Source organism: Girardinichthys multiradiatus, chromosome 24 (assembly GCF_021462225.1).
Source record: "Girardinichthys multiradiatus isolate DD_20200921_A chromosome 24, DD_fGirMul_XY1, whole genome shotgun sequence".
NCBI classification, from domain to species: domain Eukaryota; kingdom Metazoa; phylum Chordata; class Actinopteri; order Cyprinodontiformes; family Goodeidae; genus Girardinichthys; species Girardinichthys multiradiatus.
The window spans coordinates 22,324,432-22,347,410 of record NC_061816.1 but is presented as its reverse complement, the minus strand read 5'-3'; the positions used below and the strand labels follow the sequence as shown (position 1 = coordinate 22,347,410).

General features: G+C 40.5%; 1 protein-coding gene across 1 annotated transcript in view; it reads right to left on the bottom strand.

The window, feature by feature from the left end:
* Positions 1–2,479: 2,479 nt before the first annotated feature.
* Positions 2,480–22,979, bottom strand: part of spega (striated muscle enriched protein kinase a) — a 71,172-nt gene continuing 50,672 nt past the window's right edge. Inside the window, exons 28-45 of the mRNA XM_047354734.1 lie at positions 20,427–20,627; positions 19,972–20,029; positions 19,810–19,887; positions 19,550–19,722; positions 19,429–19,455; positions 19,188–19,340; positions 18,274–18,316; positions 18,114–18,179; positions 15,127–17,722; positions 14,869–15,039; positions 11,279–11,401; positions 10,096–10,266; positions 8,068–8,662; positions 7,521–7,760; positions 5,536–5,759; positions 5,374–5,449; positions 3,894–4,043; positions 2,480–3,805 (exon numbers count right to left, since the gene is read on the bottom strand). Coding sequence (XP_047210690.1) covers positions 3,568–3,805; positions 3,894–4,043; positions 5,374–5,449; positions 5,536–5,759; positions 7,521–7,760; positions 8,068–8,662; positions 10,096–10,266; positions 11,279–11,401; positions 14,869–15,039; positions 15,127–17,722; positions 18,114–18,179; positions 18,274–18,316; positions 19,188–19,340; positions 19,429–19,455; positions 19,550–19,722; positions 19,810–19,887; positions 19,972–20,029; positions 20,427–20,627 — 5,383 coding nt within the window. The 3' untranslated portion in view covers positions 2,480–3,567. The remainder of the gene's footprint in view (positions 3,806–3,893; positions 4,044–5,373; positions 5,450–5,535; positions 5,760–7,520; positions 7,761–8,067; positions 8,663–10,095; positions 10,267–11,278; positions 11,402–14,868; positions 15,040–15,126; positions 17,723–18,113; positions 18,180–18,273; positions 18,317–19,187; positions 19,341–19,428; positions 19,456–19,549; positions 19,723–19,809; positions 19,888–19,971; positions 20,030–20,426; positions 20,628–22,979) is intronic.

Here is a 22,979-nt window from a genome sequence, read left to right as displayed (position 1 = left end):
CCGACCCTATCATCTGAATGTTTGAACTTCAGAAAGTTGTCTTTTCCACATCCGGATGCCTAAATGGATTGAGTTGCTGCCACGTTTGATTGGCTGACTGACTATTTGTCTTAGCAAGCAACTGAATAGTTGAAAATTGGGCAGTGAGTGTTTGTTGCTAAATAAAATTGGATGTATAGTGTCATATCTTCTACATTAATTTAACATTTTCAGTCTTTTTGGATTGTAACTGTTGAGCATGTTAAACAGCTCTGTGTTTGGTTGTCCTGTCCTAACCCCATTTAGTCCCAACCTACTTCCAATGCATTCCCTTAAGCAAACTATTTGATACCCATATGTTTATCTATTGCATATCAGAGTATTTATTCTCAAAAGAAATTTACTAATATGCAATAGATTCATTGTGAGAAAACCCATCTGTTTATAAAAATGAACTCTGAAGTACAGGGGTTGGACAATGAAACTAAAACAGCTGTCATTTTAGTGTGGGAGGTTTCATGGCTAAATTGGACCAACCTGGTAGCCAGTCTTCATTGATTGCACATTGCACCAGTAAGAGCAGAGTGTGAAGGTTCAATTAGCAGGGTAAGAGCACAGTTTTGCTCAAAATATTGAAATGCTCTCAACATTATGGGTGACATACCAGAGTTCAAAAGAGGACAAATTGTTGGTGCACGTCTTGCTGGCGCATCTGTGACTAAGACAGCAAGTCTTTGTGATGTATCAAGAGCCACGATATCCAGGGTAATGTCAGCATACCACCAAGAAGGACGAACTACATCCAACAGGATTAACTGTGGACGCAAGAGGAAGCTGTCTGAAAGGGATGTTCGGGTGCTAACCCGGATTGTATCCAAAAAACATAAAACCACGGCTGCCCAAATCATGGCAGAATTAAATGTGCACCTCAACTCTCCTGTTTCCACCAGAACTGTCCGTCGGGAGCTCTACAGGGTCAATATACACGGCTGGGCTGCTATAGCCAAACCTTTGGTCACTCATGCCAATCCCAAACGTCGGTTTCAATGGTGCAAGGAGCACAAATCTTGGGCTGTGGACAATGTAAAACATGTATTGTTCTCTGGTGAGTCCACCTTTACTGTTTTCCCCACATCCGGGAGAGTTATGGTGTGGAGAAGCCCCAAAGAAGCGTACCACCTAGATTGTTGCATGCTCAGAGTGAAGCATGGGGGTGGATCAGTGATGCTTTGGGCTGCCATATCATGGCATTCCCTTGGCCCAATACTTGTGCTAGATGGACGCGTCACTGCCAAGGACTGCCAGACCATTCTTGAGGACCATGTGCATCCAATGGTTCAAACATTGTATCCTGAAGGCGGTGCCGTGTATCAGGATGACAATGCACCAATACACACAGCAAGACTGGTGAAAGATTGGTTTGATGAACATGAAAGTGAAGTTGAAAATCTCCCATGGCCTGCACAGTCACCAGATCTAAATATTATTGAGCCACTTTGGGGTGTTTTGGAGGAGCAAGTCAGGAAACGTTTTCCTCCACCAGTATCACGTAGTGACCTGGCCACTATCCTGGAAGAAGAATGGCTTAAAATCCCTCTGACCACTGTGCAGGACTTGTATATGTCATTCCCAAGACGGATTGACGCTGTATTGCCCGCAAAAGGAGGCCCTACACCATACTAATAAATCATTGTGGTCTAAAACCAGGTGTTTCAGTTTCATTGTCCAACCCCTGTATATCATACTGTAACTTATATGTGTGGAGTAATTCTTACGTGTTTGACTTTGGGGAAGACATTCTTATGAAATAGGGTATGAAAATACGTATGAATTAGTAAAATAAATCTAAATATATATGAATTATATTTTGTACTCCATATATTTTACATACTATACATAATTTTGACACAAGACCTGGAGTTTCAGCTTCAGGGGGGCCGTAACTAGTGATTTTAGTCTTACAACACTTAAAGCATTGTACACAAAAGCACTCACAAATGACTAGATATCCATACACCGATAGGCAAATCAGGGGAGATCATGGGGTTGAGTGCCTTGCCCAGGGGCACGTCGATACGGGGGAAAAAGCTGGAATGAAACCTCCAACTTTCCAATGGCAAAACAACTACTCTTCCCATCAGAAACCAATTAACTGATATATTTATTACTATTAAAGTCATTAGGGATCAGAACTGTACAAACCCTAACTGATTGATTTATGACCCCTAATGACTTTAACAGTAAGTTTAATAGAGAGAAAAAGACTTAATAAGAGAAAGACACAAGAAAAACAATACTAAAAGTACAATTGTATGAATTTTGTTCACATTTTCCTTTTTTTTTCTTAGGGTAATAGGGTTTATGTGTAAATAAATAAGGATTATAAATTATTTTACCTGCAGAGGTCAAAGGAAAATAAAATTTTGGTCAGATTTCATTGCCTTATCCTGGTCTCTGGACTTTCATAGACCCAAGATCTCCACTTAAAAAACAATTAATATTCCCAAATGTATGAATATTTTATTACATACTATCTCATAAAAACATGTCAATCATTTTCCACATATAAACACCACAAATGGGTACATTTACAAATCTTGAACCATCCAAATTCATACAGGACTGATAATACACAAGACATTCTAATGTTACAAGGACTCCATGTATATTTGCCCTAAATGTGTGTATGAATGAGTTGTCCCCTGTAATATCCAGATACTGCAAACAACTGAAGAAGACACACATTAAAGATCAACTTTTTGACGTTTATCTGAGGCACTGACTGGACGACCGTGAGTTAAGCAACCAGATCCGCCGAATTGTAATACCGACAAATCACAGAGGTATGTTACACTTTACAGAAACGTTACTGTTCACAGCTGGATCACGGTTAAGAGTCGAGGACTGATCACGGAGCAAGAAGCTGTACGACAGATTCCCGTCAAACACCCTAAAACTGTTTCCCTTCAGACTCAACAACAATCACAAACATGTTCCTTATTTAATTTTGTTTTTTGCTTTACTGCTAAATTGAAAAGTGACTCAAAAATGCACACACACACACTCACACACACATGCAAATAAATTAACATGGAAAAAGTAAACATATTTCAGAAAAAACAATATTTTCGGTGTTTAAAATTAGACTAAATGCAAAATAAGTTAGCAGCTTTAATGGTGGTACGTTACCATCACGTTTACTAATGAACTGCATGGCAAAAACGATTTTTAAACAACTACTAAATATAGCAACTTCTAAGCCAATCGTGCAGATTGGAAACGCATACGTTCTATAAGGCAAATAAAACTGTGCAATGTCAGAATTCACAAAATTACTGAGAGGCAATGCAATCAAGAGAAAACCAAAGATCTTCCTGTCCTTTAACTACAGTTTCTGAGCAGTTAGTTAATTTAATCGATTCGGTGTGGTCTGCATTTGAGGGTGCAGCTCCTGTTGAGTCTTGAAATTGTTCCAAAATAACACATGGACTCCCGTGTGGGTCCACCTGTCTGCCCACAGTGCTTTCCACCAATGCATCAGTGGTTCTTTTTGGGGCAGATCCGACCCTAAAAACTCCAGCCTTGCATTCACTGAGGGATGGGTACATGTGGTGCGGTGCCAGACGGAGGGCTCTGTGGCAAGCCCTGGTAGGTGCGCAGCAACACCTTGTGCTTGGTGGCGCTCTCGGTGCGACGGCTCTGCTGCTCAACCAGGAACTCCTTCAGACGGCTGGAGGTGAAGGTGAGCGTCTGCCTCCTCAACTTCATCAGGTAAGAGTCCTGCAGCCAGGCGTGTGTGAAGCAGTCGCGTGTGGTTGGACGAGCCCTGAAAGGGAGACAAATGGAACTTTATACTCTTTTTACTCATGAATTCCTTTACTTTTATCACATTTATTACATAAATTTGCAGTTACCATGGATAACTGCTCAACATCTTCTTGAGAAAAACTGAGGCACTTTGGGAAACATTTGGGTAGAGTTTGGTTGGGTCAAACTTCGCCATCAGGATTTTAGATTCAACCCGTCGAGGGTCCTTATCTTCAAAGGGCAGTCGACCACTAAGCCTGAGAAAAAAAAGGAACAAAGATTTTTAAAAGCTTGGTAGCAGCAACAGAGTATCCTATCACACTGAACAAATAACACTTTATTCCATAAGTGGAGTTGTATGAAGTAAACAGAGGTAATGAGGTAAACGGAGTGATTTTTAAATGACTAAAAAGTCTAAGCGTTTTTTTTTTTTACATTATGCAGCTTTTGAGATTCAAGGTCCAGATTTATACATTAAATGTTTTTTGCCCAAATTCCATAATATTTCAAACCTAAATTACATGGATGGATGGATGGATGGATGAATGGATGAATGGATGGATAGGTGGATGGATGGATGGATGGATGGATGGGTGGAAGGATGGATGGATGGATGGATGGGTGGATGGATGGATGGATGGATGGATGATGGAATTGATGATCAGATGGATGGATGGATGGATGGATGGATGGATGGATGGATGGATGATGGAATTGACGATCCGATGGATGGATGGATGGATGGATGGATGAGTGAATGGATGGATGGATGGATGGATGGATGGATGGAATTGACGATCAGATGGATGGATGGATGGATGGATGGATGGATGGATGGAATTGACGATCAGATGGATGGATGGATGGATGGATGGATAGAGTTGACGATAAGATGGATGGATGGATGGATGATGGAATTGACGATCAGATGGATGGATGGATGGATGGATGGATGGATGGATAGGTGGATGGATGGATGGATGATGGAATTGACGATCAGATGGATGGATGGATGGATTGATGGATGGATGGATGGATGGATGGATGGATGGATGGATGATGGAATTGACGATCAGATGGATGGATGGATGGATGGATGGATGGATGGATAGGTGGATGGATGGATGGATGATGGAATTGACGATCAGATGGATGGATGGATGGATTGATGGATGGATGGATGGATGGATGGATAGATGGATGAGTGAATGGATGGATGGATGGATGGATGGAATTGACGATCAGATGGATGGATGGATGGATGGAATTGACGATCAGATGGATGGATGGATGGATAGAGTTGACGATAAGATGGATGGATGGATGGATGGATGGATGGATGGATGCAACTTTTAGACAATGTGATTCAGAATGATGATCTATTGGAGAATAGATAAAAGTCCAAACTTTTCAAAACTTTACCAAAAGCCTGTAGTCCATGTTTTTAATGTTCATGTTCAATCTGCTTAAAAATTTGGAAAGAAAAAATTTCCCCTGTCTAGAAACCAAAGCTCACACGTTCCAAGCTCAATTTTTGATCTTTAAAGATACTTTTAGTTGAAGTAGCATGACTAAGATGAAACTTACATGATGTAGGTGATGACTCCAACCGTCCAAATATCAGCAGGAGGACCAACAACTTCCCCCCTTACCATCTCAGGAGCTTATCAGAAAGAAGAATTTTCAAAATCAAATATTACTGGCTTTTTTTTTTAAGTGTGGAACATAAGTTCTGAACTGTATCCTTACCCATGTACTCCAGTGTTCCTGCTCCTGTACCCTGGGGTTCAAGGTTGAGAGGGTTGAAACTCTGAGCACTGCCAAAATCTATAATCTTAACAACATTGAGGTTGGTCACCAAGATGTTTTCGGGCTTGAGGTCTAGGTGGAGGACTCGGTGATTGTGGAGGTACTCGACAGCCTGGAGAATCTGAACCAGGTAGCAAACTACATCATCCTCGGAATACCGAAACCTTCAGTGAGTGAAATAAAAGGAGCATTTCAAAAGGTGCAACATCCAACTGAGTGCATCTCAGTTTGCTATACGGGGCCTTACAAAAGTATTCACCCCCATTGGCATTTTCATGTTTTGTAGGAGTTTGTACCATTTACTTTACAGAACATTCCAACAACTTTGACGATGTATTATTTTTTTATTGTGAAGCAAACAACAAATAAGACATAATAACAGAAACCTTCAGCATGCATAACTGTTCATCCCCCTAAAGGCAGTACTTTGTAGAGCCACCTTTTGTGGCAATTCCAGTTGCAAGTGACTTTGGATAAGTCTCTATGAGCTTTGCCACATCGTGCCACTGGGATTTTTGCCCGTTCCTCAAGGGAAAAGTGCTCCAGCTCCTTCATGTTGGATGGTTTTCCCTTGTTAACAGCGATCTTCAAGCATAACCACAGATTGTCAATTTGATTGAGGTCAGAACTTTGACTATCCAATTCCAACACATTAAATGTTTAATATTAAACCACTCGAGTGTTGCTTTAGCAGTATGCTTTCGCTGGAAGGTGAACCTCCATCCCAATCTCAAATCACAGGCAGACTGATACAGGTTTTTCTCAAGAATATTCCTGTATTTACTACTATCCATCTTTCCCTCGACTTAGACCCAGACTTAGTTTCCCAGTCCCCACTGCTGAAAAACATTCCCATAGGATGATTCTGCCACCACCATGTTTCATTGTGGGGTGATGGCATGTATTGGTTTTGCACCAGACAAAGCCATTTCCTTGGTGGCTGAAAAGTGAAATTTCAGTCTCATCTGACCAGAGCACCTTCCTCCATACATTTGGGGAGTCATCTACGTGCCTTCTAGCAAACTCAGAATTGGCCTTCTTATTTTTAACACCAAGTAACAGCTTTTTTTTCCCGCCATTCTTCCACAAAGCCCAGCTCTATGGAGTGTATGGCTTATTTTGGAGCTATAGACAGATACTCCAGTCTCTGGTGTAGAACTCTGCAACTCCTCCAGGGTTACCTTTGGTCCCTGTGGTGCCTCTCTAAATAATGCCCTCCTTGACTGGTCTGTGAGTTTTAGTGGGAAGCCCTCTCTTGGGAGTTTTTTTGTGGTACTATGTGCTTTCTATTTCAAGATAATGGATTTGATGATTCTCGAACATCAAAGATTTGTTATAACCCCACCCTGACTTGTACTTCTCAACAACTTTATCCCTGACCTGTTTGGAGAGCTCCTTGGTCTTCACTGTGTGATGCCTCTTGCTTAGTGGTGTTGTAACCTCTGGGGCCTTTCAGAAAAGGTGTGTTTATACTGACAGATCATGTGACACTTAGATTGCACACAGGTGGATTTCATTTGACTAATTATATGACCTTTAAAGGTAATTAGTTGCACCAGAACATTTTAGGGGCTTCACATATGCGAGTTTTTGTTATTGTTCTTTTTATGTATATTTTTCTCATTTCACTTTACCAACTTAACTATTTTTTGCAGATCCATCACTTAAAATAAGATTAAAAACATTTTAATTATGAGGAGACTATGGAGTCATTTTGCAATCCAAGAGCCTTGGGTTCAATTCCAGCTGCCTTCAGCCACATGTTGATTTGCCCCTGAGCAAGACGCTTAACCTCAAGTTGCCTACCGATCGGTGTATGAATGTGAGTGCGATTGGGTGAATGTGGCTCTAGTGTAAAGCACTTTGAGTTGTTGGTATGCCTGGGAAAAAGCTATTTATATTCAGTTCATTTACTTCTCTCCTACCTGTCAGTGAGGGTGTACAGCAGCTCTTTGCCAGTGCAGTACTCAGCCACCAGCACAAGGTAGCGTGGTGTGACGTAGGCCTCATGGAGGGCCATAATCTTTTCATTGTGAAGTGACTTCAGGATCTCGTACTCCTTCAGTACTCCCTGCTTGCTCTCCTGGCTGTAGGGAATGATTTTGGCCATGTAGATTTTCCCAGTCGCATTCTCCCTGCACTCACGGATCACCCCAAACCGACCTCTGAATACAGGAAACAGAGTAGCTTTTGTTATAAAATCTACAAATCTGAATTGATCTAAATTTAGATAAATTAGGACACCTCATATGTATTCCCACTTAAAATTACAGTTTTTCAGGCACATATCATGAAGCAGGGAGGTTTGGGGATGCTTTTTGTGGCACTTCTTTTCCTCAATATAAATAAAAAATAATATTAAACATTAATACATGGAGGTTCCTTAATAAAGAACTGAGTATTTCATGGGGTGTCCAATGTTTTTTTTTTACATGACTACAGTTAGATGCAGTAAACCATCTTCTGTCTAACCTGGCCTTCTCATCCAGGAAGGTGTATGGTTTCTGTGGAACTCCCTGCCGCAGAGCAGTAAATGGGGTGGTGCGTCCAGACGGGGTGCCTCGGGTTGGGGTGCTGGCCCCCTCTGCGATGGGGCTCAGGCCAAAGGTCTGGAGCACTTGCGGGGAAAAAGACACAGGGGTGGGAGCCACGCGAGAGGTGGCAGCAATTGCAGGGACGTAGGTGGGAACCGACACGACTAAAGGTTTTGTAGGGGTGGAATGTGGGATTACAACAGGAGGCGAAGATGTGACTGGGGCCTGGGTCATAGGGGTCACCACATTTATTGGACTCTGGGGCTTCATTAAGACAAAGGATGGAGAGGCTTTGACTGTGGTAGAGGGTGTCAGAGCGCTGCTTTGTTTTTCCTTTGGAGTTGTGCTTGCAGGCAGCACTGGAGGACTTGTTGGAGGGTTAGAGGCCAGGGAAGACGGAAGAGCAGAGAAGGTTGAAGAAGTGGAGGTGATTCTGACATCTGGGGCGGGTTTGAGCTGAGAGCTTGTGAGCACTGGTTCAGGTGGAGCTGGAACTGTTTTTACAACAGCAACTGCAGGTGAAGCTCCTTCTTCTGCACAACAGACACAAGACATTTATCATTGTTAAATATTAGCTTTATATTTCATGTTATGTAAACAGTATCTGGTTTTAATATGTAAGTTCACATCCACACACTGTGATGGAATGGGAGAAAAGACAAGAAATCTTCCTCTGTAAAAGATGGACAACTATAACATATTTATTATTTCTTTATTCTAAACTTTGCATTGTGATCGTTTAGTTTCTCATGGATATTATTCCCATTTTGTTTATTGTCTGTCATTTGTTCTTCCGGTATCCTATTGTTTGTCTGTTTTTGACTTGTTTTATCTAGTTTCAGTTCTTTTTTATTTCTTCCTGTTGTTACATATGGCATAGTTTTGGGTTCTTTTTCTAGTTTTTTGTGCCTATTTTGTTGATTGTATTGTTTTTTGTTTTACTCAGAAAATTAAATAAATAATTAAATGGAAAAACAAAAATCTAAGACAAACGTTCCAGAGCTGTAGCTCATGTCCTGTTGTCAAGACAAGGAGGGCATCCAAAGCTAAACATGATTTTAATATCAGGGATTCTGTATTTAGGACTTCCTTAGAAGTCTAGAAGTCTTAAGCCCACTATTATTTTTATTTAAGATGCACTGATGAACAAATGAATAAACAGATGGACATATTAATGTATGAGGAGATGGATGGATGGATGGATGGATGGATGGAGGGATGGATGGATGGAGGGACGGACAGACGGACGGATGGATGGATGGAAGAATAAATAAACTTAAGCAAGTTACACTGAACTTTGTCAACTACAATTGGCTGTTTTTAAACTTTGTTACTTTGCCGGTTATCTAACACTTCTGTTTTACGTGTTTTAGTTATCTATTAAAATCCCAATTTTTTGAACCAATCTTACTGAATATACACTTTCTGATGATGAAGAAGATGGTAGTTTATAACATAAGAAGAATGTTTGGATTTTATTGCAATAAACCAATTTTGGGAGCAAAAACTTACGTACTGGAAAAAAACGACAGCAATAAATGAAAAAAGGACAAACCTACGACATAAGTAAATATAATGTAAGAAATAGTATGACATCCAGCATTTATTTAGAGTTGTTTCTTTTACAAATGGGTCCTTTTTAGACTTTTTGTTGTCATTTGTGAACCATTTAATAAATTTGGTGTTAACACTTGTATATTATGATCACATCATTTTTTTATGGATTTCTGAACAGTTTTATATCCCCTTGAGGCCAATAAAAATCACCTCAAAGGGTTTTTTTTCTTTTACTTTATTTGGCATCTTAACTGGTGTTTTAAATGTGTTTTTTTTTCTTCACTTCTTTCTGCATTTCTTTTGTCACCTTTTGATCTTTTTATTTGTTTTACATCTGTTACCTCTTATAAAAAAATATCCACATTTAAACTAAGTTAGTTTTCTGTACTATATTAACAAGTTAACCCACCTCTTGGGGTTGGGTCCAAGCTGACTGGAGAAGAGCAGTTGCTGTGAGGACCTTGTCCTGCCTTGTTGACACAGGAGACTCTGAATTTAATGGTGCCCCCTGGTGGCAGGTCAGTGACGTTGTAGTAACAGTCAGCTATTCCAGTGGCCACAGTTACCCAGCTAAAATCGCCTGCAGAACAACAAAATCATATAAAAAAAACATACAATGTTAGAGGAAGCTTTAAGATCTTTTCATAAGGCTACACAAAAATTAAATGAACAAGTTCAAGCTTGAAATATATCTTGTTGTTTACATTATGACCACTAGATGGGAGTATTGTATGTAATTTCTTTGTCTTAAAATATCCAACCAATATTAGTGATGTCTAATAACTAAGACATTGGAAAAATAGATTGGAAACATAAAAGGAAGGACTATGGGAAGAAAGCAAAGAAGGAAAAAGGGAATGAGGCACACATAAAAGGATGAAAGGAGAAAAAGGGAAAATAGGAAGGACACAAGTCAAATGACATGGGAAAGAAAGGACACAAGAAAGGAAGGATGGGAGGATTCAAGAAGAAAAGTAAGAAGGACAAAAGAAAATGCTGAAGCAGGAAATGAAGGAAGGAAAGGATTGAAAGACACAAGGAAGGACATAAAAAGATGAGGAAGAAACTATGGAGACAAGGTATGTGAGGAATAAAAAAAGGAAGACTAAAACTAGAAAGGAGGTACTCAATAAAAGAAATATATAAGGAAGGAAGGGAGGAAGGATGCAAAATAAAACAAAAATGCCAACCAAATTAATGGCTTAACCTAAATTCCAGACTCTTCCATTTTGCCTAGGAATCCAATCTGTGTATCTATACTTGTGTCCAGCACATTAAGAGAGACTGATGATTCAGTGTGTGTGTAATGACAGAAAGCTCTGGTAAAACCGTTATCCACTTGAAAGCTGACTCACTGGATGTAATTAAACCTGTCTTTATGGATTAGAAAGTGTATTTCTCAACAGCATCCTTCACATTCAGAGACTCTCAAACACCACTACCCCCTCCGGGCCTGAAACGATTCCCGCGTTACTTTCTCTCCATATTAGACATATTACTGACAGTAGCACACAAAGACAATTGTATCAAAAAACACATTTCATACTAGACACAGTGAGGAAACATCACAAGATGTTTTCTGATTTGCTCACCTTCACATTTCCTTTCCAGAGAGTAGCTGCATGGAGATTTTGTGTCTGACGGCTTCCACAGAACCAGAGCCGTGTTGTTGTATGTCTGAGCTACTTCAGGGGTCCCAGGTCGTTTTGGAACAGCTTGAGCAAGGAGTGGGAAAAGGATGGGAAAAAAAAATGACTAATTGGGTTAGTATTTATTGGAACTACATACTACATACTTCTCTTTCCCTACAATAACAAACCACAGATCTAATGGTGGCATTTTTCTGTTATTTCTAAATGCATCTTCCTTTTTATGCTGGCTAACACTTTAGTTAAAGCAGCCAATATTTTAGACAAGCAGTTCTACACAAATTACACTGATGAATCATCGAAGGACAGGCTATTAAAAGATAAGCTTAATAAATAAAAGTCCACAGTTCCAAAGGACTGCCGTAATTATTATGTTTCAGAGGCTAACAAGATATTTACGGTTGGTTGATGCACCAAAGTTATTCAAAGTGCTTAATTGGAAAATAAACTAAAGGAGATCAAGGATACCACTAGAGGGCAATGAATGGTCAGTCAGTCATTTTCTACTGCTTATTCCATAGTGGGTCACAGGGAAGCTGGTGCCTATCTCCAGCAGTCTATGGGCGAGAGGCAGGGTACACCCTGGACAAGTCGCCAGTCCATCACAGGGCAACACACAAACAACCACACACACACTCATTCATACACCTAAGGGCAATTTAGAGTGACCAATTAACCTAACAGGCATGTCTTTGGGAGGAAGCTGGAGTACCTGGTGAGAACCCACGCATGCACAGGGAGAACATGCAAACTCCATGCAGAAAGACACCTGGTTGGGAATTGAACCCAGGACCTTCTTGCTGCAAGGCAACAGTGCTACCAACTGCACCACCGTGCAGCCCACAATGAATGGTTGTGAGTCTAAATACATTTCAGAGTAGCTGGACAGCATGAACCCTATAGAATCCTAAGTTCATCAGAGACCTGCTCATTTAGTGTTCCTAGAACCAGACCTAAACAAGGGTGAGGCAGCATTTCTATGCTCCTCGGCTCTGGAACAGAGAAATTGAAGAGCTGATGTCCATGCACATTACAGTAACAATGCTGGTCAGAACTGGAGCAAAAATTACAACAACTACCAAAGGATGATGTAACAGTCGTAATTGTGTGGTGCCTCTTTAAGACAGCTTAAGTTACTGAATAGTGATGTCACAAGTACGCACTGCTACCATCGATAGAGAGTTACAGGAGAAGCATGCTTGCTGATCGACACGTGGACTACGAGATGGACTTTACATTTTGATCTTGCTAACTGAAAAGTAACGTTACGGGTTGTATAAGACAGCAGCAGTTCAACCGGGCCTTGATGAAGACTGTATTTCATAAAAGGACAGGTGTGAGTTCTCAACTGTGACTTACCAGCTGAATATTACTGCCTTCTGCAAGCATATTCCTCAGTTTCCAGTAGAAAACTTAAACTGTCGCAAAGCTACTCAAGGTCTTTTTTTTTATTCTATGTTTTTTTCTCTGTCTGAAGAAAAACAGCCAGATGTACTTGCTAACAATCTAACAGCTTTCCAGCCATCGTGTTTTCTTCTTCAGAGCTCAGGAATTATTGAGTCTTTTATCTCTCCCATGGAAATGTTTTGGCTTCAATCTGACAACTATTTCTTATGATGACGCCACACTGAACCAGTCTGGCATTCTCCAAACGTACCACTGGACCAACCAGCTACAATGTCAATGTTTGCAGACCTTCAGCCTTCCTACATTTACTTTTCTAATGCTGTTAATTTGCCCTAACTGTACAGTCTCTTATTCTTACTGTCTTATATTTTTACCTTTGTGGGAATCTGCTTCGACTTGCCTGTTACTTTGCTGCTGAATTTACTCACTGATGGACAATTAGAGGCTATTTTTATTATATTCCTGACAAACACAAAGGTGAGATGATTGAGCAAAGTCTGAAATAATGATGGTTGCTCCAAGGGGATTGAATGGTTTCCATGACAGCAGACAGTAGTGCTAATATTGTCAGTGCATTCCACATTAGCAACTGTGAATAAGTATGTTCCTTTCAGCAAGTCTGTAGGTGCTGGTTTTGCTAGCTTGTTGGTGTTGCTGCTACTGGCTGCATTTAAATACTGAAAAATGTAGGTAATTCATAAAAGATTATTTGTTAAACATTGAGAGCAATATCTAAAAAGGTTTTTGAAATTAGGAAATTTTTATTATCTAGAGTTATAACAAAATTGTTTAAAATTATCATTACTGGGAAAAGGGGTAATGGGTAAAATAATGTAAAATATTGTGACATTTCTTGCCAGTAGTAAATACCCCCACATGTACCTGAATACTGTCAGAATTTTAGTTTATAGAATTAGAATTAGAATTTCTGTCACAAATGGTCACTATTGTGGGGAATAAAAAGAAGAGTGGCGAGACTACAGAGTGCTTTTATTTCCTTATGTAGGGTGCCTGTCTGTTAGATCTCTAAGCTAGTGACGTAGGAATGCTGCATCGAGGACTATATAGCCCCTGTAATATGGGGCTTCCGCTCTACTGCTACATCATGCAATCCCCTAGCTACTGCCTCCTAAACAAAATTCCTTCTGAAATCCCACTAAACAAATCACCATTTTAATCTTGACATTGTGAATTCACAGTTTACAATTACTACTTTGTTTTTGGGTGGACATGCATTGATTGCCCAGTTTCATGCACCACATCATCACACTTTCACATTTCCGTGTTGCGGACATGGAAAGGAATATGATTAGTGGCAAGCCATAAGCCCAGACAAAATTTAAAAAAAAGTTAGTAAAAATGTAAACATTCATGGAAATCTAAATAAGAAGAAAATAACTGAGGAACGTACCCTAATGTGTAATAGCAAAAGTAAGAGAATTTTCAAATGCACAACATAAAGACAAGTTAATTGGAATAAAGTGATTTTGACAGCTGTAGTTTCTGAAGATGGAGTATGTTGAAAACTGAACATATTAGGCAAAAAAAATTATTAAAAGATTATTTAGCATCAACTTGTGGTAATCAGATCACAACCTACCTGTTCAATAATACATACTAAAAGTAGTTAAACACAGTGTATTTTGGTCGGTTAGATTATTTTACAGCCTTAAAAATGCTATGCTTTTGTTTTCTTTAGGAGCAGCCCAACCCTGCTGCACTCATCACTCATGGTTTGTTGTTTGGATATGAGCCTCTGCAGCTAATTCCAATCATCATCAGCACAACAGCGAAAACATTATTTGTTCTAATTAGGTGCTAAATATTAAAAGTAAAATTCCATTAAGTTAATCTAATGTAAAGTTAATCTGCTTGCATTAATATTCCTTTCATTTGTATTAGCATTCATACAAATCTCTGTGTAATTAAAATTCAATAATGTAAAATGTGTCATTAGGAAAAGGACTGTACGTCTTTGAAATGGAATTGAGTGGGTTGCTCCTCTGTGAGAAGAGCTCAACATGTTGTGATTTACAAATTCATGCATTCATTTTACCATTCCCAAATTCCCAATATTGCAGAATAACCACTATTTCAGTAGCTGGGGGAAAACAAGAACCACTTACAAGCTACAGAAAGTGTGCAGGATGTTGTGATAGTAGCGATTGGGTTGGTAGCTACGCATTCGTACACCCCAGCATCTCTGTGACTGCACTTCTGAATCGTAAGAAGCTGCCTGCCGTCTGGGTGGGAGATTCGTTTGAGCCTGTTGTCTGTCACCTCTAAAGGTTTCCGATCTGGAATGCAGGAAAACAGAAATCAGCCTCAGTGTTTGAGTGAGTTTGTGTTGTTTACAAATCGATCACTTCTGGAATAAAAGTTACCCTTCATCCATGTGATTGCTGGGTGTGGACTGGCAGCTGGAAGGCAACTCAGTGTCACAGCTTCCCCCTCTAATAGGACGTGGTCTTTTAATTTAATGTGGAAAACCGGAGCAAAATCAGAAGCAGAGCGGATGAACTGCTGGCTTTTTGTCAGTCCTTCCTCCTTTGGTGCAGTTGAGGGCAAGTCAGACTGAGAGCGAGTTTTCTCTCTCCTGCCCCTGGTCAAGCCCCACCTGTCCCATCGCGATCGTCTGTCACTCTCTGAGGCTTTATCGGAATGGATGCTGGAGGTGGACTCAATAGATTCCTTTGAGGAAGCAGCACCGGTTTGTTTCGCCAACTGATTTTCAGGGATACACATTCCTTTGAGTCCACGGCCTTCAGAGTGGGAATGACGGTGTCGAGCAAACAGGGGTGTGCTCCTACCCTCTCCATCTACTTTTCTCTCTTCTGACTGACTGCGGATTTTTGAGGATATTCCTGCTACTTCGTTCTCAAACTTGTGACGCATTGCTAGAACAGGGGATTCCGAGACTTTATTGAGATCCTTTTGCACAAGGTCTTTCTGACTCCCTCCAGCCTCCTTAGCTTTCCTCTCCTCTGACTGACTCCTTAGTTTTGCAGAGATTCCTGCAACTTTGGACTCAAACTTCCGTCTCATTGCAGAAACTGATGACTCCTCGGTTCTTCTAGGTTCTCTCTCCTCAGATTGCCTCCTTGCTCCGGCAGTATTGAGATCCTTTGTATCCAGTGACTTACTGCGACCAATAGCCCATGAAACCCTCTTGTTCACAGCAGTTTCCTGTATATTTGCTTGCTTTTCCTCTTTTTTCTCAGTAGATGTTGACCTCTTGCCTCTCAATGAAAACCTCCCTATCCGACCAATGCCTGTTTCCTGATCGACCTCTCTTAAATCTTGGACAGATTTGGATTTCTCTTGAAGTCCTTTGGATAATATTTCAAGCGGTGCCCCTCTCAGCCCTGGCCTGTAAATATCCTCACCACCTTCAGCAGTCTTGCGGCTCAACACTGGGGATATCTCCTCAGATTTGTTTTTGGTCAGTTTGCGGAGGCCACGGGTCAGGGAGGACTCCTGTTTCTTAAACTTGGCCTCAAAGACCTCCTCTGAATCAATGTCTTTGATGTCCGTTCTGAGAACAGGTTGGCGAGGGATGATAGTAAGATCAGGGTTTGACGACGAGGAAGGAGAACCAGGAGGTTGGTCTCCTGTTGCTACTGTGGCAATGACAGCTGGTTGCTCAAGTAATAAAACTGTATTTGAGGATTTTGATTCATTTGGTTTGTCCGCAGCAGTAAGGGATTTAGATTGGGCCTTGGCTGATGTTTGGGATGGTACTCTAGCCTTTTCAGTTATACTCTCTTCTTTCCGTTTCTCTTCTATAACAATTTTTGGAGTAATAACAGATACAGATTTTGTTTCAGATTCTGCTTTGGTCCTTTTCTCTGTTTCTTCCTCTACATTCGAATGTTCTTTCACATTGCGATTATTTTGCAGTTGGTCCATTTTTTCTGCTGGTGGGAGAACAAAGGAAGCTTTTTCTCTGGGTGAGGTGGACGCAGACTCCACTGTTGCTTGTTCAGACAGTGCAGACATTGAAATTGCCTCCTGAAGTTTCTTCTCTTCTGTGCTTGCACTGGAAGCCGATGGGATTTCTAAGGGGGCTCCAAACCTACGGTGCAGCAGCATGGGCTCTGAATCCCCCTGCGAGAAGGAGACACTTTTACGAAAAACCTTGGTCTTTGGCGTGTCTTCTCCTGAACTTTCAGAAGATGGTGCCCTGGTAAGGGTTGATGGCCCTGCTCTGGATCTTCTCAAACTTCTCTCAACAGACCCCGTCTGCCTCTCCTCATCTATGCCAAGGGTTTCAAACAATGGCCCTCGTAGGCCACTCAATTTTTTATCGACGCTTCCTCCCCTGAGCAGCCTTTGCCTCATTAGCTCCAGTTTTAAGGCATAATCCTCCTGACTTAATTTTGTAGCCCCCGGGCTAGGGCTACGATTAGGCAGTTCCATAGAAACAGCCTTTTTCAGGCTCTTCTGAACTGCTTCTGAGCCCTCGTTTGCATTTCCTTCCTCTGGGTCAATGTGGAGAAGCAGAGCTGAATCTGCAGAGCTGCCTCTCCTCATAATAGCCCTTTTGAATCTTGTCTGTGATTCATTAGACTCTACGCTTGGTCCTTTCATAAGGTCTTCTTGTTTAACGTTTCCAATTCTCTCCCCATTGTGAGTGTCCTCTTCATCTTTAATGCTTTTATTCCCCTCTGCTGTAGAAATATCTATATCCATATTTACGTTTTTCCTTGTACTCATAACATCAGCATTTGGCCATCTGACATCCTCATCCCCTGGGATCTCATTAAGGGAGACCCTGGACCCAGAGAAAACCATGGAGAGGGGCATCGGAATAAATGGAAGCTTGTCAACGTCTGCGTCGGAATCGGATGAGGAAGAGGGAGGCGGGGAGCCTTCTTTCAAATGACAGGCGACAGCAATTGAAACATGGCTGGAGGAGTCATTCAGCAGCTCTGGAATAGACCTCATTACCATCTTGGATTTATAGCTGATAAGGGAACGCTGAAAATACCAAACACAAACAATCTGGAATCATTTCATATCCTGTTTTTATATAAAAGGTGAGTAAAAGATTTAACCAAAAGACATAAAACTAGCACCAAAAGTAAACAAAGTGCATTGTGGGTTGAGCAGTAGAGGTGATTGGGTGGCTTGCACCCATGAGAAACTTTCCAAATCCTCTCTGTCAATGCCAAACAGCTTAGTGGAGGCACTGGAATGTAAAAGCATTCTTAACTTCATTGTTATTATTCTGGCCAGAAAAGCTCATTTTAATCAAGAAAAAAGTAAAAAAAAAAGAAATAGTGGGAATCCCACCTTGGATTATCTTTATGTCCACATTATTGATTTACACACACTACATGCCCGCTTAACAATCTGACATGCATCTTACCTGCCAACGCCTTCTGGCAATAACCTGCTTTAGCATGGCTGTACTGATGCTCTTATTTGTAGGTGACTGCAAGGCAATCAAGGGGATTGTCATTGCCTTTAGTAAAGATATAAATAAATCTTATAATGATAGCAATTTTTAGGGTTAAATAATAGCTCACCTTGAACCAAGGATGACGAAGGCACTCTATGGCGTTAGGCCTCCTGGGAAAGGGGAGATAATATAGAAAGAAAAACATTATCTACGGAGCCATGCAAGAGTATCCATACTCTCTTGAACTTTTACACACTTTATCATGTTACAAACCTCATTGTATTTTATCTGCATTAGGAAATGTGTGTTGGGAACCCAGCACAAAGTAGTGCATTATTGTGAAAAAACATGATGCACAGTTTTTCAGGCTTCTTAAAAGTGTGACATGCACACTTCCAGTCCCCCTGAGTTAACAGACTGTAGAAGCAGTCTTTTAAGACCAACCAGCTTCATACATCTGGAGTCTGAGATTTTTGCCCATTCTTCTTTGTAAAATGGCTAAAGCTCAGTCAGACAGAATGGAGAGTTTCTGTGAACAAGTCTTTCCACAAACTCTCAATTTGATTTTGGTTTGGACTTTGACTGGGACATTCTAAACCATTCATAACACTGGTTGAATGTTTAAGGTGTTTTTCCTGATGGAGATGCACCTTCGCTCTTTTTTTCTTCTAGGATTGGTCTTTATTTATCTCCGGCTTCCTGTCCCAGCTGAATAAATTATCCCCACAGTATGATGCTGCCACCACCACCTCTAAAGACACAGAAGAGCTATCTTCATAATGAGACACAGATGGACTCTATTTACCAATCAGCTGACCTTTAAGGGCAATTGGTTGTACTGGATTTTGTTTAGGTGTATCAGAATAAGAGGGCTAAATATAAATGCACACTACACTTTTGAGATAAAAACAGTATTAAAGCCATGTCTTATTTTCCATGCAAATCAAATGTATGCACTTCAGTCTACAACAGAAGATATGACACCAACACACTGCAGGGGTTCAAATTGTTTGGCTATCATTGGAGCTACAAGACGCTCACAGCCTGTCCACCACCAGAAGCTTGATGACGAATCCTTTCGCCTCTTTGCAGAGTTCCGAAAACATGCCCTCCTCGAACGCTACGTTGTAGTTCCTGATGTTCAGCGTAGTGGCTCTGTCATTCTCACCAGCAAATGGAGACACCCCAGTAAGACTAGAATAAGAAGACGTTATGAATCTTTTATGTTGAACTGGACATATTTTGCATGACAAAATATTTGACTGAAAGGTCTGCAACATACCAGAGATAAGTAATGACTCCGACAGGCCTGTGGAGAGGAGGAAGCAGGTTACACCATGCTAATCTGTGACTTCTAACAGAGTGAGGAGTCACTTATCTGGGCTTGGAGACAGGAGGCTTACCATATGTCTGTGGCTGTGGAAATTGGAGTTTGGTTAACAATCTCTGGAGCGACATACTCCGGTGTGCCGTATTTGCTGTAATACTCCTCCGAATTTTCCAATTTAATGGCATTCCCAAAGTCACAAATGCGAATGTGGTCACTTCCTGGACTTACCATTAGAATGTTTTCAGGCTAAAGGGGATATACGTAGAAGTAATAAAATTAGGTACCCGAATACTGAAAAAAAGATGATTCATATCAGTTGGGATGCACTGATACCTTTATATCAAGATGAGCTATATGCTTTTGGTGAAGATATTGAAGCCCCTGCAGAATCTGTTGAACACAGCTGCGAATCTGCATGTAGAAAGATAAAAAGGATCAACTGTAGAGTCGTGTTACATAATATCACTGCAGGGCATCAAGAAGAGGAGCACAAACCAGCGTTTCCATGACCATTGTTTTCTTGGCCATTCTGTCCAGCATTTCTTCGTGACATCTTCACACAAGAGTTGAGGGAAAACCTGAGCTGAGATTCGACTTTAAAATTTAAGCGGTGGTGCATGAGAGATGCATTACAAATGAGCAAGACTCCCACACATGCTATCTATTGCTAATTCTACCCAGCAGCTGTGAGTCAGAGAACAGAAGATAGGCTGATTCATTCATGCCCCCAGGCAAATGCAGAATACATCAGAATCAATGGTTTCCAACTTTTAGAGAATTATTTAAACATACCTTTATTTTTGAGTAAGCAGAATCTGAAGCATCATTGTTGGTAACATGTTTCCTTTCTGACTGGAAAATATCAAACTTTCCTTTCTAAATGCAGTTCAACATAAAAACTGTATATTACAAATCAGTGAAGCAAAGCTAAAGTCATAGTGAAAGGATACAATTCTGTAATGAGCACCACTATGTTCTTCTTCTCAAAAGCATCATGGAAGTAAAGAATCTGGTTGTTGTCCAGCTCAGACAGCAGATCCATCTCCCTGAGGGCCAAGGCTTTCCTCTGTCCTCGGGCAGAGATGAATTTAGCAGCAAAATCTGTTGGTTCTGTCTTAAGCGTTGCTCTCTTCACATAGGAGAAGGCTCCCCTGTTATAGTAGTCAAATGGCATCATTAGTGTAGAAGTTTGATAACGGGTCTCAACCTATGTTCACCATGAAGTGATGGATGGATGGATGGATGGATGGATGGATGGATGGATGGATGGATGGATGGATGGATGGAAATTTCTGTGTCTAAAGATTTAATTTTAAAAAGTGACAGTATAAAACTACAAGAATTTCCCAGCAAACTGTTCTTACTGTTTAAAGTTTGTTGTATGATGTTGTAAGATGCTAAAGAAAGTCCTGGAGTAAGCAGTTTTATCTGACTGAATGGACCAGTCACTCAGAGATGTGTCCCTCCTTACCTGTTTCTTTACTAGATGGAAAGTCGCCTGTTTAGAAATTCAAAGCTTGAAAACTAAAGGAGCAACATTTACTATTGTTTTTAGGGTGATGCTTCTGCGAAAGTACGGCTGGCAAGCTAAGAGTCTATGGCTGCAGGTGTGTGTGTAAAGCAGCAGAGTGCAGGCTAGCTAAAACTGCTACTACATTCAGTGGGTATTTTGCTTCAGTCTTCCACCACTGTGTATGTCAGGATGTGACATTTTGGACTTTGTTTGTGGTTTTGTGTTTTTGTTTTGCTAGATGTTTCTTGCTTGAGGTTTTGTATTCATGTTTATTACTTTCTGTTTTCTGCAGTTCTAGTTTCCTTTTGCCTCCCAGTGTGTTCTCCTCTCGCCCTAAGTTCCCTTGGTGTTTCTCTCCTATTTATTAGTTTCTTTTCTGTTACCCCTCTTGTCATTAGTTTTCCTTTTTTAGTTATTAATTTCTCAGATTTAGTCCCCTTTACATTCATTGTTTCCTCTTGTTTATCTCTATTCTCCAGTCCCTCCTTTATAGATTAGCTTTAGTTATTGTTTACTTTTATTCTTGTCCTCGTTTCCTCTGCTTCATTGTCAGTTTGTTCTATCAGTGTTGGTTTAGGTTTGTTTACTTCTGTAATCAGGGTTTCTTTTGCTAAGTCCTTAGATCTTAGGTTGTTGTGTTACCCCCCAGTTTCTCAGTTTACTTTAGTTCATGGTTTCTTATGCTTCATTTGATTATTTTGTTTATAGGTTTGCTTGGTCTGTGTTTTCTCTTTATTGCTTATTAGTCACTTCGCCCTTGCTCAGTCTTGTATTTGTTTCACCTGTTCCTTCTGTCTCCTCTGCCTCCATGTCTCACCTGTTCCCTGTTCCTTTGATTACCTGCCCTTTGTATCCTCATAGTATATTAGTTAGTTTGGTTCATTTGTCTGTCCAGGGTGTACTCCGCCTCTCGCCCATAGACTGCTGGAGATAGGCACCAGCTCCCCTGCGACCCACTATGGAATAAGCGGTAGAAAATGACTGACTGACTGACTGACTGGTTCATTTGTTCTTCGCTGGTTCCTTCGTTCACACTTGGTTCACAACTCCCTGCTCGTCTTTGCCTTGAATACTTGCAAGGTTCATGTAAGTCTTGGATCTGACTCTGTTTAGACCTGCAGTGTTTTTGTTACGTTTGATATGTTGAATAAAGCTGAAGACTGCTTTGAAATGCTGCTGCCAAGCTCTTGTCTGCGCTTCGGTCCACCCCAAAACCCCAATGTGACAGTGTAGATTTCTTAAAAATCTTTTTAGACAACCTAATAGTTAAGGTGAGACTGACTTGCTCCTTTTGACTGAATTCAAATGTAATGTTCAATTTTTCTAAATATGTTTAGTTTAAAAAACTGATTTGTAACTAATTGTCATGAGTATAGGAACTGTCCAGACTGTTAACATCTACATGTGTTATTTCGCTTTCTTTATATGTCTATGCTTCAAAGTCAAAAACACAATAAATAAATGTAATTGACAAGGTTATTATTATTACTGATAACAAATATATAATTTTAGCAGTTTTTAATTAAAACAATTAGCTGTTGTTTTAATTTTTGTGGTAATAAGATGCTGTGGATTAGTTTTCCTTTTAGTCAAAAGAGGGTTATAAGAAGCAGTAAACATGGGGGAAACACTGCTTACTGAGAATCAATCAATCAAGTTCTTAGATATGTTGCAACTAATGACTACTTCACACATTGAATCCTCTGAAAGCACCAAGGTTGTACCTAGTTTGTCAAACATGGCTCCTTAATTTTGGCAGCAATCAGGATTTAGGAAATACTAGGAGGCATAAAGTTCAGGTTGACTGAATATTTGATGGTGCTTTGTGATTTCGGCCATATAGGCAGTTGCCCATTATAAAGGGGGATCTATAGATGCAATTTACCTATCAGTTTTAATTTGATTTTCATTTTTTTTACATGTGCAGTCTGTGGAGAGTTGGTGCTTACTGTTGAGAACATGGATTGCAGGATTGCAATGCATTTTACTC